Source organism: Rhinopithecus bieti, unplaced genomic scaffold (genome assembly GCF_001698545.2).
Source record: "Rhinopithecus bieti isolate Rb0 unplaced genomic scaffold, ASM169854v2 scaffold_36448, whole genome shotgun sequence".
Taxonomy (NCBI): Eukaryota; Metazoa; Chordata; class Mammalia; order Primates; family Cercopithecidae; genus Rhinopithecus; species Rhinopithecus bieti.
This window is the reverse complement of record NW_016815304.1, coordinates 137,800-152,596: the sequence shown is the minus strand read 5'-3', so window position 1 is coordinate 152,596 and position 14,797 is coordinate 137,800. Positions and strand designations below refer to the sequence as shown.

Genomic DNA, 14,797 nt, shown 5'->3' with positions numbered 1-14,797 from the left:
TTTTTTTTTTTTTTTTTTTTTTTTTTTTTTGGCCATGCTGCTGTGAATTTCTTTATACATCTTTTTTTTCCCCATTTATCTGATTGTTTTCTTGGGATAAATCACTAACTTTGGAATTGGTGGATAAAAAGATACCTTCCTTTATGAGGCTTCAAAGCCCCTGAGAAAGGGTGTGACAAATCCACGGTCACTTGCTGAGCAGGCAGGTGCATTCTCCTCCAACTCTCATGCGCCCAGGCCACTACCAGACCATTTTACCTTTTCCAATCTCTTATTTCAACAAAGTGGTTTTTTGTTTTGTTTTGTTCAGTTTTGTTTTTATAGCCAAATGTTTGTGCCTGGTGTTCCCAGAGGCCTGGTCAGCTGCTTGTGTTGGGGTGGCCAAACCCCACCTTCTGGAGGAGTCAGACTCAGGCTCATTTTTTCCTTTTTTTGAGACAGGGTCTCACTCTGTCACCCAGGCTGGAGGGCAGTGATACGACATTGGCTCACTGCAACCTCTACCTCCCGGCTCAAAGGATTCTTGTGCCTCAGTCTCCTGAGTAGCTGGGATTACAGTCATAAGCCACCATGCCTGGCTAATTTTTGTATTTTTAGTAGAGATGGGGTTTTGCCATGTTAGCCAGGCTGGTCTCAAACTTCTGGCCTCAAGTGATCTGCCCACCTTGACCTCCCAAATTGCTAGAATTACAGGCGTGAGCCACTGCGCCCGGCCTTAAGACCAGGGCTTCTTGATAGTTTCTTGTATATTTGTGCAGTGTTCTAGAGATTGGAAAACACTTCCTCTTGTATTATCTGATTTTAAAGGGCTGAGTCGTTAGATATCTAACGGGAGAGTGCTGGCTAAATCAATTATGTTCATCCCTGCAGAGGACTCTGTGCAGCCATGGAAACCGGCATGATCAAACTAGAAATGGATTTCTACCTTATAACTAAATGCGGGGAGAACAGCATAAGTATCAGTGTGTCTAGTACAGTCCCATTCCTATTAATAATTATATGGAAATAAAAAATAATCAAGTATATATACCATGCTTTAATAGTGGTTATCTCCGTGTAGATGGCAATACGGGCATTTAAAACATCTAAACTTTTTTTTTTTTTTTGAGACAGAGTCTTGCTCTGTCGCCCAGGCTGGAGTGCAATGGCGGGATCTCGGCTCACTGCAAGCTCTGCCTCCTGGGTTCAGGCCATTCTCCTGCCTCAGCCTCCGGAGTAGCTGGGACTACAGGCACCTGCCCCCACACCCAGCTGACTTTTTGTATTTTTTAGTAGAGATGGGGTTTCACCATGTTAGCCAGAATGGTCTCGATCTCCTGACCTCGTGATCCACCCGCCTCGGCCTCCCAAAGTGCTGGGATTACAGGCGTGAGCCACCGCGCCTGGCCATCTAAACATCTTTTGATTGCATTTTCTGACTTCTCGGAAATGGGCATGCATTATTTGTGGTCGGTTGAGAAATAATGAAAAAATGGAGTTACCTTTTAAACAAAATAAAAGTGAAGAGATTGGGGCATAGTGCTGTGTGTGGTGGCTGTTAATCATTTTAATGTGATGCTACACATTGTCAGTTGAGCCTCACAGTAGTCTTGGGGAAAACTCATCATTATTGCCAACTGAAGGTTTGGAAACTGAGGCTCGGGCCCTTCAGGCAGCCCAGGGCCCCTGGGTCATGAGAAACAGGGCAGGTAGGCATTTGAGCAGGTGTGTGTGACCCCAGTGACCTTTATGCCCCAGGACAGTGTCCTTTCCATGCCCATTTGCCCTATGCCACCCCTTCTCTCACCCCTGCAGGTTGCAAAAGTGTCCACTACGATCTGGTCTTCCTCCTGGACACTTCCTCCAGCGTGGGCAAGGAGGACTTTGAGAAGGTCCGGCAGTGGGTGGCCAACTTGGTGGATACCTTCGAGGTGGGTCCCGACCGCACCCGTGTGGGGGTCGTGCGCTACAGTGACCGGCCCACCACGGCCTTCGAGTTGGGCCTCTTCGGCTCGCGGGAGGAGGTCAAGGCAGCCGCCCGGCGCCTCGCCTACCATGGGGGCAACACTAACACGGGTGACGCGCTGCGCTACATCACGGCCCTCAGCTTCTCCCCGCGCTCCGGAGGCCGCCCCGGGGACCGCGCCTACAAGCAAGTGGCCATCCTGCTCACCGACGGCCGCAGCCAGGACCTGGTGCTGGACGCCGCGGCGGCCGCCCACCGCGCTGGCATCCGCATCTTCGCTGTGGGCGTGGGCGAGGCACTCAAGGAGGAGCTGGAGGAGATCGCTTCAGAGCCCAAGTCCGCCCACGTCTTCCACGTGTCCGACTTCAATGCCATCGACAAGATCCGGGGCAAGCTGCGGCGCCGTCTGTGTGAAAGTGAGTGCGCCTGGGCCCCACGTGACCCCTGCCAAGAGTGACGCCACCAGCTGAGCCCACGGGAGGGTCCTTGGGCAGATAGGGACCCTGCGGCTGGCTCCAGGAAGGCGGGGGGAAGTAGCAGGTGCAGAGGCAGAGGGAACCCGCATTCTTGGGTTTGGCCACACAGGGAACCTAGTAGCACATGCACCCCCTGGGCATTCCTGTTGTCAGGAAGATGCGATGTCTTCTTCCACCCAGAGGCAGAGGTCGCCAGCGGAGGCAAGAAGGGGTTTGGAATGAAAGAGGGCTGGGTTCTAACCAGCCTGCCGCCTAGGAGATACTTGGTGTCTCATCTTTACCTCTGATATGGGAACATCCTCTACTTACTGCCCAGAGCTGTGAAAGCTAGAAACTGTGCATGCAAAGTCTGGCCTGAAGCACTGGGCATATAGCAGGGTCTCCCAAGGGGCTGTGATAAGGGATCATGGAAGAAAATGGGCACATACAGACTCCGTCAGCTGTTCCCAGCAGCCCAGAGTCAGTCATTTAGACACAGTCAGGAACTGCTTATCCCAGAGGCCAAGTGCTGTTGACCCGGTGCCCTCTGAGATAACCCAAGGCCTCTAGCTTATTTGTCTGGAATCTGTTGATTGTGGCTGGGGGTAGGGCGAGGGGAGGCAGAGAGCTGATGGTCCCCAGGGCTCTGACCTGGAAGCCTGACCTCCAGGATTTAGTGGGGGTCATTCTGAGGACAGCCCCCTCCCCAGGACAGGAAGGGTGAAGTGGGTTTCTCATGTTCCATACTGTCTCCAGCTTCTGCCTCTGCCTATTGCATTGGGGTGACATTTGTCCTTCTTGGGTCACAGTGGCTGCTGAGTAACCTTCTCCTCCAGACCTAGCAGGAGCTATGCTTTGAAGCTGGTCAGGTGGAGTGTGGAGGCTCAGCCTCTGTCTTTCTGATTACTGCAGGGGACTGAACAACCCCTGACTGGGAAGCCATAGGTTATACCTTGGCCAGGGGCAGGGAAAGCCTTGGGGGGCTGGGGCAGCATGGAAGTGCTGGCGGTGGGAGCAGCTGGGTGTGACTCAGCAGGGGAGGCAGGGGCCGGATCCTGTGGCTGTGCCTGGCTTGCAGCCCAGTGAGAACACAGCTAAACCATTTCTGAAACTGGGGTGGCTCTAGGCTGCTGTACCACAGTATGACCCTTTTCTCTGTGTTGGCTCTTTTAATCTCCACTTATTTATTCCACAGATACTTATCAGATACTTATCTACTTTTTTGTGTGACCTTGTGCTGATTTCTGGGGCTACAGAAAAAGATAAGACACAGCACCCATTCTTAGGGTGCTCGTAGTCTAGAAGGCAGGAAAGACACATAAAAGGGAATATGGTACTGTGCAGGTAAACTTGAATAAAGTCACAGGCAGCCAGGTCCATGTGTGGCTATGGTATGTGTGGGGATATGGAGAATGAGGGAGGGCTTCCTGGAGGAAGTGGTGCTTAGGTTATTCAGAGGAGGAGCATGAACTGCATGGGATTGAGAAGGATGAGTTGGAATGGGATTAAGGGATGCCATGACATGGTCAGTGAACCATGATGGGCCCATGCAGCCGGGGAAAAGAGGGAGATTAGGGCTGCTGGGTGTTGCCAGATTGTCAGGGTCCCCATAAAGGGGGGCCTTGTATGCTAAGGTGAAGACATGCTGGAGGGTTTATGCAGGGGTGTGACATGGTCAGATCTCTGTGGGGAATGGAATGTGACTGAACAGCAGGACAAAGGGAGGCCCTTCACAAGACTGCTGGAGAAATTCAGACAACTGTGTTTTGGGAGAGATCCAGCATTGATGACTTGGCCCATGTTACAGAGGTGGAAATCGATGCCCAGAAGTCTAAGTGAAGGTAATCTACCCTAGAGTATGCAAGGCATTGGCTGTGGACTTCCCATAAGTGACTTCACTGACCCGTATCACAACCTCATAGGATAAGGATTCTGTCTTTTATATAGGTAAGAGCACACAGAATGCTGAGATCATGGAAGGCACAGCTTCAAGGCGTGTTGGGCCCTCAGTTGTAGGCCCGAGAGGGGATGGGTCAGGTGGGGAAAGAGGAGTGATAGGAGACAGCCCAGGCAGGCCTGGAGCTATGGGATTGATCGAGGTGTGTACTGGATGAATCAGAAATCTGTGCAGATGAGATCTAGGCACAGGGTCACAGTCCCAGCTAAGAAGTAGAAATTCAATGTGGTAGCTCAGGAACAATGAATTCTACCTGTCATTCCAGAATCCAGAACCCCTTGATGCAGAGTGCTGGGAAACCAGGTTACTTCCAGATCCTTCCCACTGGTTTTTGTTTGTTTGTTTGTTTTTGCCATCCTGACAGTTTTGGTTCAGAGTGGTTCTGGATCTCAGCAGAGACAACTCTAGACTTTTAAGCTCTTTCATGCCCAGGGATGGCTCTGAGAATGGCAGAGACAACCCCAGAGAGGTCAAGTCCCTGGGATGTACCTCACAGTTAATAGACACCAGGGGTGGGAACAGAACCCAGGCCTTCAGACTTCAGGCCTCTCCCCCGTGCCTCCAGAACACGGGCTTCACCATCATTGACCTTGGTAAAGCAAATTTATTAATATTATCATTTTAAATTGAAAGACCAGAGGTCAGGCAGCTTCAAGCGATGAAACCCTGATCCATTCATTCCACTCTCCATTTCCAGGTACCTCTGTCTTGGTGTTAACTCTGTTCTTGGCTTGACTTATGTATCAGAATTATACTGGTAAATGGGTTTCAGTGAAGAGACTCTGATGAAGGTTTTATTTAGAGGAGGGTGAGATCAACAAGGGATACTGAGGTACGCATGAACTAGTGATGGGAGAAGCCAGCTGAGAAGGGATAGAGTGTGTCACTAGAGTCCATGAGGGCTGAGATTGGGTGGCCCTGTAGGACCCTTAGTCACGAAGGCATACAGTTCTCTTGCCAGACCACAACATACAGGCAGAGAGGCAGCAAGAAAGAAGCCCCTGCCCCTTATATGCTCTTGCATGGCTGCTCCTTCCACTAGCCTGGCAAGGAAGGCCAAGTGATGCAGTCACAGTGGCTGGCCTCCTGGGCTATGAGCAGGGCCGAGGGAGAGAATCGACATGGGAGGGCAACCTGGGGACATCATGGCAAGACACCTCTCAGTGACTCTCAGAGCCATGTCTGCCTGCAAACCCGGGAGGAGAAGAGACTATTACCCAGCAGGCCTGGCACTCGGTCTCATTGGACTAGGGTAGGTCATGTGACTGTCCCTACACCAATCATTAGTCTGGGAGTGGAAATAGGTTGAATATTTTGGGCCTGTCACAAGACCTTGTTTAACATTTGGGAGTGGAGTTAGTTCCCAGCCCAGCTCCCTCAAGGAAAGGGATTTGATACATGAAGGAAAACCAGTGAGCTGTTACCAAGAGAAAGGGAAACCTACGCAGGCCAGCCCAGAACACACGTCCGCCCTGATCTCGTCAGGAAAAGCTCATGGATTCTGTGAAGACAGGGCTTCTCCAAAATCCTAAAATAGATGTAAGATTTAAGTGAATGCTCAGTCATCTAAAGGGAATCAGTTTTTGTAAATACAGCTGTGAGATGAAGAGGGCCTGGTCTATTCTGGCTACAAACAAAATGAAATCCCCTTACAATTGCTTCAATTAGAAACAAAGCAAAACAAAATAAAAGAGCTAATAGTAACATATTGGAAAGCAGCTAGTGAGATTGAATCAGGGAGCATGGCAGAATTTGAACACCAGAAATCTCTTGGTACACAGAGGATGCCTGTGGGGGACTTAACAGCCTGAGGAGGAACTATTCTCAACAGGGGCCACTTATTAATGACTGGAAAATGGTAGACTAAAAATATCAGGATTTTTTTTGATGTAGTAATCATTCAGTTAGATCCAACTCATTCATTCATTCAACAACCATGCATTAAAACAGCCATTTGATTCGATCTCATTTATTCATTCCTTCATTAACAGTCATGCATTATAGTAAACATTCATGTCATTCATTCATTCAACAAGCACATTGAGTGATTCCTCTGTGCTGGACACAGGCCAGGTGCCCATGATGCAGTAGTGAATCTGGCATCCTCTTTGTCCTTGCGAGGGAAACTCTTGTCTACTTGGGGCAGCAGGAAAATGGCAGACAATTACATAACAGAGTGTGTAATTTTATATATGCATTAGTTTACCTGCTTAGTGTATCTTCACACACAAGGATATAAGCTTCACAAGGGCAAAGTCTGTTCCTTGTGGTACCTCAGTGCTTAGAGCAGAGACTAGTATGTAGGATGAGCTCCTAAATATTGTTTAAAGGAAATCAAGGGCAGTGGCCTGACAGTTAATTCTGTGCTTGCTGTTGTGTTATGCACATTAGAAGTTCATGGGCAATGATCTATTTTATTCCCCACCCCACCCCCACCAAAGAAAAGGATAAGAACATGAAGCAAATCTGAAATTATAGCCAATAATAATGGAAATATTGAATGTGTTCACACTTTGGTGAACAGAGACAAATGGTTAGATTGTGAAGGCTGGTGCAGATTTAGAGAAGGCAGGCTGGCTGTTTTATGGTTGGTGGCACAGAGGCACATAGGGGCTCAGTGGCCTGTCCAGGATTGCAGGGGACAGGTGTAGAAGTCTTTCTTTGGTCAGAACCTACTGCCTAAGAGTGAGTGCTTTCAACCATCCTTCTGGAATCTTACTGCATATCTAATAATCAAACTACACAGTGTCTAGAAAGATGTGGCTCAGACCTGGTGGCCAGTGGCTGTTTGTTGAATGAATGACTGAAACGAACTTGAAAAAAAATCATTATCCCCATTTTACAAATGAAAACAAGTATCAGCAGACTGAGGAATGGAATAACAACAGTAACAACAGTAACACAGTAACACAAGGCCAGTGTTATTACAGGCACATTTCAGGCGTCATCGCTGGCCTCCCCAGTGGCCTTCCCTAAGGTCTGCCGTGATGCTGGTGGCCATGTGTTTCCTTGTCTTTGGACACATTCGGGGAAGTGCGTCTGTGTCACGACATCAACTTCTGCTTCTCCATCGCCTGACAGAGGCTCCCAGGGGATGCACCCTCAGCCTCAGCTTCCTGCAGTGTGTGGGGTGGAGGCCGAGGACAAGGCCAGCCCCAGAGCATCGGCTATAATTAAGAGTTTTCTCCACCCTAGGCTTTGTCGTGGCCACAAAACGAGCTTTATATAGCTTATCGGGTCACTGTAAGTGAGCCTGTGGAATGCCAGCTGGCCACGGCCGAGAAAGCCTCCACCTACTTCTATTCTGGGGGCACGCTATGGTGGTCCTCTCTCTCCTGTCCCCACAGCCAGGGAGTCCCTTGCTGCATCCTGTCTTTTGCGCTTGGACTCTTGGGCTGAGATGTTGATCTGGATTAGGGCAAAGAAGGAGCCTCTCCCATGCTCCCGTGGTGTTTTCTCTCTCCGGATGTGTGGTCATCCCCTCCCCACTCCCACCCTGTTGTGGATATGTTCATAGTTAGCTCTATTCTTATTTAATGAAAGTTTTGACTCCTGGGTGCTTACACTTGCCAATACGACTGAGGCTGGGAATAGAGGGAGGCTTCTTTTGTCTGAGGAGATTAATTTTCCCATTTTATTGTTCACCTGTGGTTCTCCCTGGGAAAATGTCAGCATTGAAACTCCAGCTCTGCATTTTGACGAGTGTGTCATTCTGTGCAGTTGACTTAGCCCCCTGCATCTCAGTTACCTGTAATGTGGAGTCAGTTCCTCCTTGCAGACAGGTTTGTGGCCGTGATCAGGGAGATTAGTCTAGCGGGTGGGCGCTGACACTGATGGAGGGGCTCTCCTTGGCTTTCTGTTGTAGTTAGCAGGCAGAGCACTTAACCTTTCAAATAAATTCATTATGAGGTTCACTTAAAAATCTATTGTGCACATTTTTTCTTTCTGTAGTTCAAAACACCTTTAGTAAATAATACAACTTATGTATATAGTTGGGAATGGACTAAATAAACATTTACAGGTAATATCTCACAACACTGGATGCTTTTACCCACTCTTTATACATATTATTGACTTATTTTTTCAATGTATATTCATTGAGCTTCGGTTGTCTTTCAGATACTGTTCTGAAGTGTGAGAGTTACAGAGGTATGCAACGTATATGATCCCACTTTTAGGGTGACACTTTCCAGAAGGGAAAGGAGAGGGGCAGTCCATCAAGTGATGGGTGAGGTCATTTCATGTGGTGATAAGTGCTTCAAAAGCTGAGAAACACGGGGAACTGGGTCTCTTGGAGGAGAGAAAAGTTGCCTTGATCTTGGAATGGTGTGAAACAACTGTGCAAACCAAGACTGACAGGCTGAGTTCCAGGCCTGGGGAACAGGGACCACCAAGGGACTGAGTGGGAGTGGACTCCACATGATGGAGGAGCCCAATGGCTGGGGTGGAGGTGGGGTGGCAGCCAACAGTGCTTAGCAGGAGAGCGGGACTGTTCCCATCTGTAGGAGGCAGGACTGGAGCGTCAGCCATGGGGCTTACCTTTCCCAGTTCACACAGCTCGGAGGGGCATCCGGGGGCAGCCCTGAGTCTTCCCTCAGCGGGAAGAGGGCCTACCTCAGAGCCCCTGCAATTATCTTTCCCTTTGAAGACACAGCCACACATGTCCCAGGGGACGGCAGGGAGGCTGGCTGTTGGCAAGTCTGGGTGGCATGTCTGGCCTGGGAAATTCTAGGCACTGACTCCCTCTAAACAGGAGTTTTGTACAAGAATCAAAGTGGGCATGGCCCTGCTGGTGGCATCACCCCCTGTGACCATGCCTTCCAGGTCACACTCCTACCTCTGTCCCCACATCCCTCTGCCTAGCCTGAGACTCCACGGTAAATTCGGGGTGCACCACACCCACGTACACGCACCCCCACACACAAACACCATGCATACCAGGCACATCACACACCCTAGATAGAAGCACATACACACACACCCCTCACAAACCACACCCACTCACACGCACATCCACATATGCACACACCACACACACTGTCCACACTACACATGCCACACGCACCATGCATGCAACATGCATACACACATAAACACTACACACACCACACATGCCACATAGATATGAACCACACACCACATGCAAATACACGTTTTGCACACTGCACATAAACACACTATGTATACCACAGACACTCCGTATACACATCACACACATACATGAACACATACACAAACACCATTTACACTCTGCACACCACATGCACCACATACACACACTCTATATATGGGCACATGTGCACAAACACCACACACGCCACACTCCCCACATGCACACACTTCACATACACACCCATTCACCTATGCACGCCACACACACTGCACACTACATATAGCACACACACCCCACAGAAACACAAACCATGCATACCACACACACTGCACATAGGCTACACACAGCACACACACACCACATACACACTACACACCACACACCACATATATACAGCACACATTCTATATACACATGCTATACACCACATACACATACACAATTCACACACACCGTATATACAAACAGCACCCACACAGACACCACAGATGCACCCACCCACCTACCTACATACAATGTACACAACTCCACACACTGTTGGCCATGTACTTAACCCTCCACACGCACACGCAGGCACACCATGCACATAAGACCCTCCACACAAACACAGACCACACACACGCTCCACGCACACCACATGCACACACATCACACACACATGCATATTATATCCATGTGCCCACATACATAATACTCCACGTATGGCCCCATGTGCCACCCTCCACATACACACAGCAGGCACATAATACCCCCCACACATATACACACTACTCATACACACATGCAGCACATATATCCCACACACCACACACACATCTGGGAACATGTATGTGACCACAAAGTGACCCACCCAGCTGTTCCCTCTGGGTGGACCCGAAGGCTGGGAGGGATGGGCAGCAGTGTGGGTTGTGGGTTTGGAGCCGCCACGTAGAGGTCTGTGGCCTGGCACTTGGGACCATGTCAGCCTCAAGAAGTCAGTCAGTCCAGGCCCTGCCCTCCAGCTGCAGGTCACCAGGAGTTCCTCTTGGGAGGCTTATTAGGACTGAGGTCACCAAATAGAAATTGTAATTGAATGACTTAATTATGATTATGTGCTGTGAAATTTTATGTGAAAATTCCTGAAAATGATGGAAAACTAAAACTCCCTCATCATTTATTCTAAATGTGTGTACTTCAAGGAAGAAGAATAGTCTTCTAACTCTGCCCAGCCAGACCTAAGCCTGGAGATGACCCCTAGAACCACTGGGTTAATGTCACTGACTCCTGCCTCTGCCTAAAACTGTATGACCCACGTATTAGAAGCAAGGAGCTTGTGTGACACAAATGCTTCGCTGTCAGCGCATTTCAGACCAGGGCGTGCAGCCCATCTCATTCTCAATGGCACAGGTCTCCTTTGGCTGGGGGAGCTTGCACCATCACCTCTTCAATCATTCCCAAATTGATGGTAATTTATCTTGCTTCCAGGTTATGGTTTTTTGTGACAATGCAATATGAGACTTCCTTGTACTGAGCTCCTTATGCACCTGGGGAATTATTCCTGCAGGTGGACTCCTAGAAGAGGTTTCCACAGTCAAAGTAGCTCCACCAGTGGCTGAAGCTGGTTAAGCCACAGCCTCTGGAGCCAGATCACCCAGCTGGGCCTCCCAACTCTGTCTGCTTCCTCTCTGTTAATCTTAGGCCAGTTACATAAGCTTTCTCTGCCTGGTCTCTTCATCTGTAAGAAAAGGATGCTGGGCTGGGCGCCGTGGCTCATGCCTGTAATCCCAGCACTTTTGGAGGCTGAGGCAGGTGGATCACCTGAGGTCAGGAGTTCGATATCAGCCTGACCAATATGGTGAAACCCCATCTCTATTAAAATACAAAAATTAGCCAGGCGTGGTGGCGGATGCCTATAATCCCAGCTACTCAGGAGGCTGAAGCAGGAGAATTGCTTGAAACTGGGAGGCGGAGGTTACAGTGAGCCGAGATCATGCCACTGCACTCCAGCCTGGGCGACAGAGTGAGACTCTGTCTCCAAAAAAAAAAAAAAGAGGAGAACAATGTTGACACTCTCTACCTTGTAGTGTGTTAGGATCTATTGAGTCAATACCAGAGGAATTGTTGGTGCAGTGATGGCCCTGAGTGTGGACTCTTACTGTATACATTTACACACATGATGTATTTGTGTGTGTATTTATGTATATATACTTTCAGGAAGATGATCAAGTTAAATATCTTTCACTTGGCACAGTGTTTCTCAACTTTTAAATTATTATTATCTACCCCCAAAGGAGCCTCTGTAAATATTTTTTTCCTAGCTATCCCCCTTCTCTGAAACTGCAATAGCATACATATATTATATACCCCTGTGTGCTGTTGGGTAGGGTAGCACTTTGGAGGGCCTAAGGCTATTGTGATATCTAAGATTCTCTCCCACTCCTTCCCAAACTGAATTTTGCCCCCCTTGGAAGTGATGTTACCCACTTTGAGAACCCCTGACGTGGGATGTATGAGAGGATCACAGGATGAGAACCCAGGGAAGGCCTGGGATTGAATCCGTTCCTCTCTTCCTCAGAGGCTGTGATTTCATAACCTCATCTTCAGTGGGTGGACTCAGGTCTAAAAGCTTCAGTGAAATCCAGGCTTTCTTGTTTATTTTGACAAATTAGTCTTTCGAACTTTAGTTTTCCACATAAAATAAAGACAATAGGCCGGGTGCAGTGGCTCACGCCTCTAATCCCAGCACTTTGAGAGGCTGAGGTGGGCGGATCATGAGGTAAGGAGATCGAGACCATACTGACCAACATGGTGAAACCCCATGTGTACTAAAAATACAAATATTAGCTGGGCTTGGTTGCGTGTGCCTGTAATCCCAGCTACTCAGGAGGCTGAGGCAGAAGACTTGCTTGAACCAGGGAGTCAGAGGTTGCAGTGAGTCAAGATCGTCCCACTGAACTCCAGCCTGGTGACAGAGTGAGACTTCGTCTCAAAATAAATAAATAAATAAAGACAATAATAATACTACCTAGTCTCTAGAGCAGAGGGAACACACACATAAAATGCTCCCACTGCAGCCTGGCACATCAGTGCAAATCACAGGTTAACTCTTGTTATCACATGTCATTGCTAAGACCTGTGGTCTAATGTCAGTGGGGCTAGAGTGGAATCCCAGGTCTGCCACCTGCCAGCCAGGGATCTCAGTCAGGGACTTCACCTCTCTGAGCCTCAGTTTCCTTGTCTGTAATCTGAAATGATAGTTACCAATCTGGTAGATAGTTACCAAGTTGTGGTTCTTACTGTTACCCTAATTAATATTTTTATGGCAAGTCTATATAAAAAAGAACATGCCACAAATCAAAGTGCTTGGCAATACCGTGACTATATCTGAGCACCATGTCACAGGGAGGGAGTTGGACAGAGTTGAGAAGTTCACCTGTCTTGAGTTCTGTATGGGAGCTAGTCCATTCAGGAGCGGAAGACCCTCCATGATTGAATTCAGAGGACAGCAAGCTACAGCCCGAAGGCCAGATCACTGGCCAGAAACCAATTTTACAAATTGTGTTACTGGACAACAACCATGTCAACTTGTTAGTGTACTGTCAATGGCTGCTCTCACACTGGGATGGCAGGTTGAGTCGTTATGACAGAGACCTCATGGCCCAAAGGCTAAAGTGTTTACTATCTGGCCCTTTACAGGAGTTTGCCAACATTTGATAATATACTCTGAGGTGATGACTGAGAATCTGGAGTTGCTGCCTCCAGCTCCTGAGGTGCCCTTGGCTAGGACATTTTGTGGGGGCCTCAGTTTCCTCCCTGGGGTGCTGAGTGGTGTGGCTCCTCTTAGAGGGCCCCTCTTCTCTTCCCTTCCATGTCTTGGTCAAAATGCATGACCAGCTGCCCACTCTGTGTGACATCTAATGACAGATACTTCCCTACCTCCCATTTTTAGGGGTTAGCCATGTGTTCTCAAAAAGCGTCACACCCTCCTAGGTTTTGGACACAGATTCATGTCCCAGTGGAACTAGAATTGGCTTGAGGTTTGATATGAATCAACGCTGCCTGGCCATGGGACCTTGTGCCAGCCACATCACTCTGTCCTTGGTGCCATCCCAAGTAAAGTGGAGACTGCACCATACAGGTGTGACGATCTCATCGACTAGGGTCATGCCATGCCCAAGCCTTCAGCGCATGGAGACTCTGCATTTCACATGGGGGTTTTCGTTTTGAGTTGAGAAAGAGATGAAATATAGCGACAATTAAATAGGTCGCTGTAAAAGGACAGATGCATAAACACAGACAATCCCTATATAAATACATGTCTCTATATAAATGTGCATATATGTAATGAAATTCATAGAGGAAGTCTGCACTTCTGAGTGCCTCTCATGTCCTGCAGCTAACCTTATCCTGGCAGAACTTGTTTTACACTTGTCAGAGAATGAGTAGGGGTGTGGGGTTATGCGATGTCTTGGGGATTTCCAAGAAATGTGGTTGATTAATTGTGATGCTTCTGACACAACTTTGCAGTTACTGGAAGACTGAAGGAAAACAAGTGTCAAAGCTGTAGGTTTTAGGTGACTTGTTTTGCTGTAAGATATGTGTTCTGTCTGTCCTTTTGATTATATTGACCCTGGTTTCTTTGAATTTACCCCCACACAAACACATGCACAAACACACACACAGGCATACAAACATACACACATAGACACACAGGCATATAAACACACACATGTACACTCACACATAGGCATACAAACATATACATTCACATGCAGGCATACAAACATACACAAACATACATACACATATACACTCACACACAGGCATACAAATATGCACACACATACACTCATATACAGGCATACAAACATACACACACATACACTCACAGACATACATATATACACACTCACACACAGGCATACAAACATACACATACACTCACACACAGGCATACAAACATACACACACTACACTCACACACAGGCATACAAACACACACAAACACACACAGACATGCAAACATACACAAACATACACACGCATACACTCACACACAGGCATACAGACACATGCACAATACACTCATATACAGGCATACAAACACACACACATACACTCACAGGCATACATATACACACACACAGGCATGCAAACATTCACATGCAATCACACACAGGCATACAAACATACACATACACTCACAGGCATGCAAACATACAGACATACAAACATACACACACATACACACACACACAGGCATACAAACATACACACATACACTCACACACAGGCATGCAAACATACACACAGACATACAAACATACACACACATACACTCACACACA

At 48.0% G+C, this 14,797-nt stretch overlaps 1 protein-coding gene across 1 annotated transcript in view; it reads left to right on the top strand.

The window, feature by feature from the left end:
* LOC108515904 (collagen alpha-1(XXII) chain) overlaps positions 1-14,797 on the top strand; it is a 184,218-nt gene that overhangs the window by 32,655 nt on the left and 136,766 nt on the right. Inside the window, exon 3 of the mRNA XM_017853085.1 lies at positions 1,795-2,361. Within this exon, the coding sequence (XP_017708574.1) occupies positions 1,795-2,361 (567 nt within the window). The remainder of the gene's footprint in view (positions 1-1,794; positions 2,362-14,797) is intronic.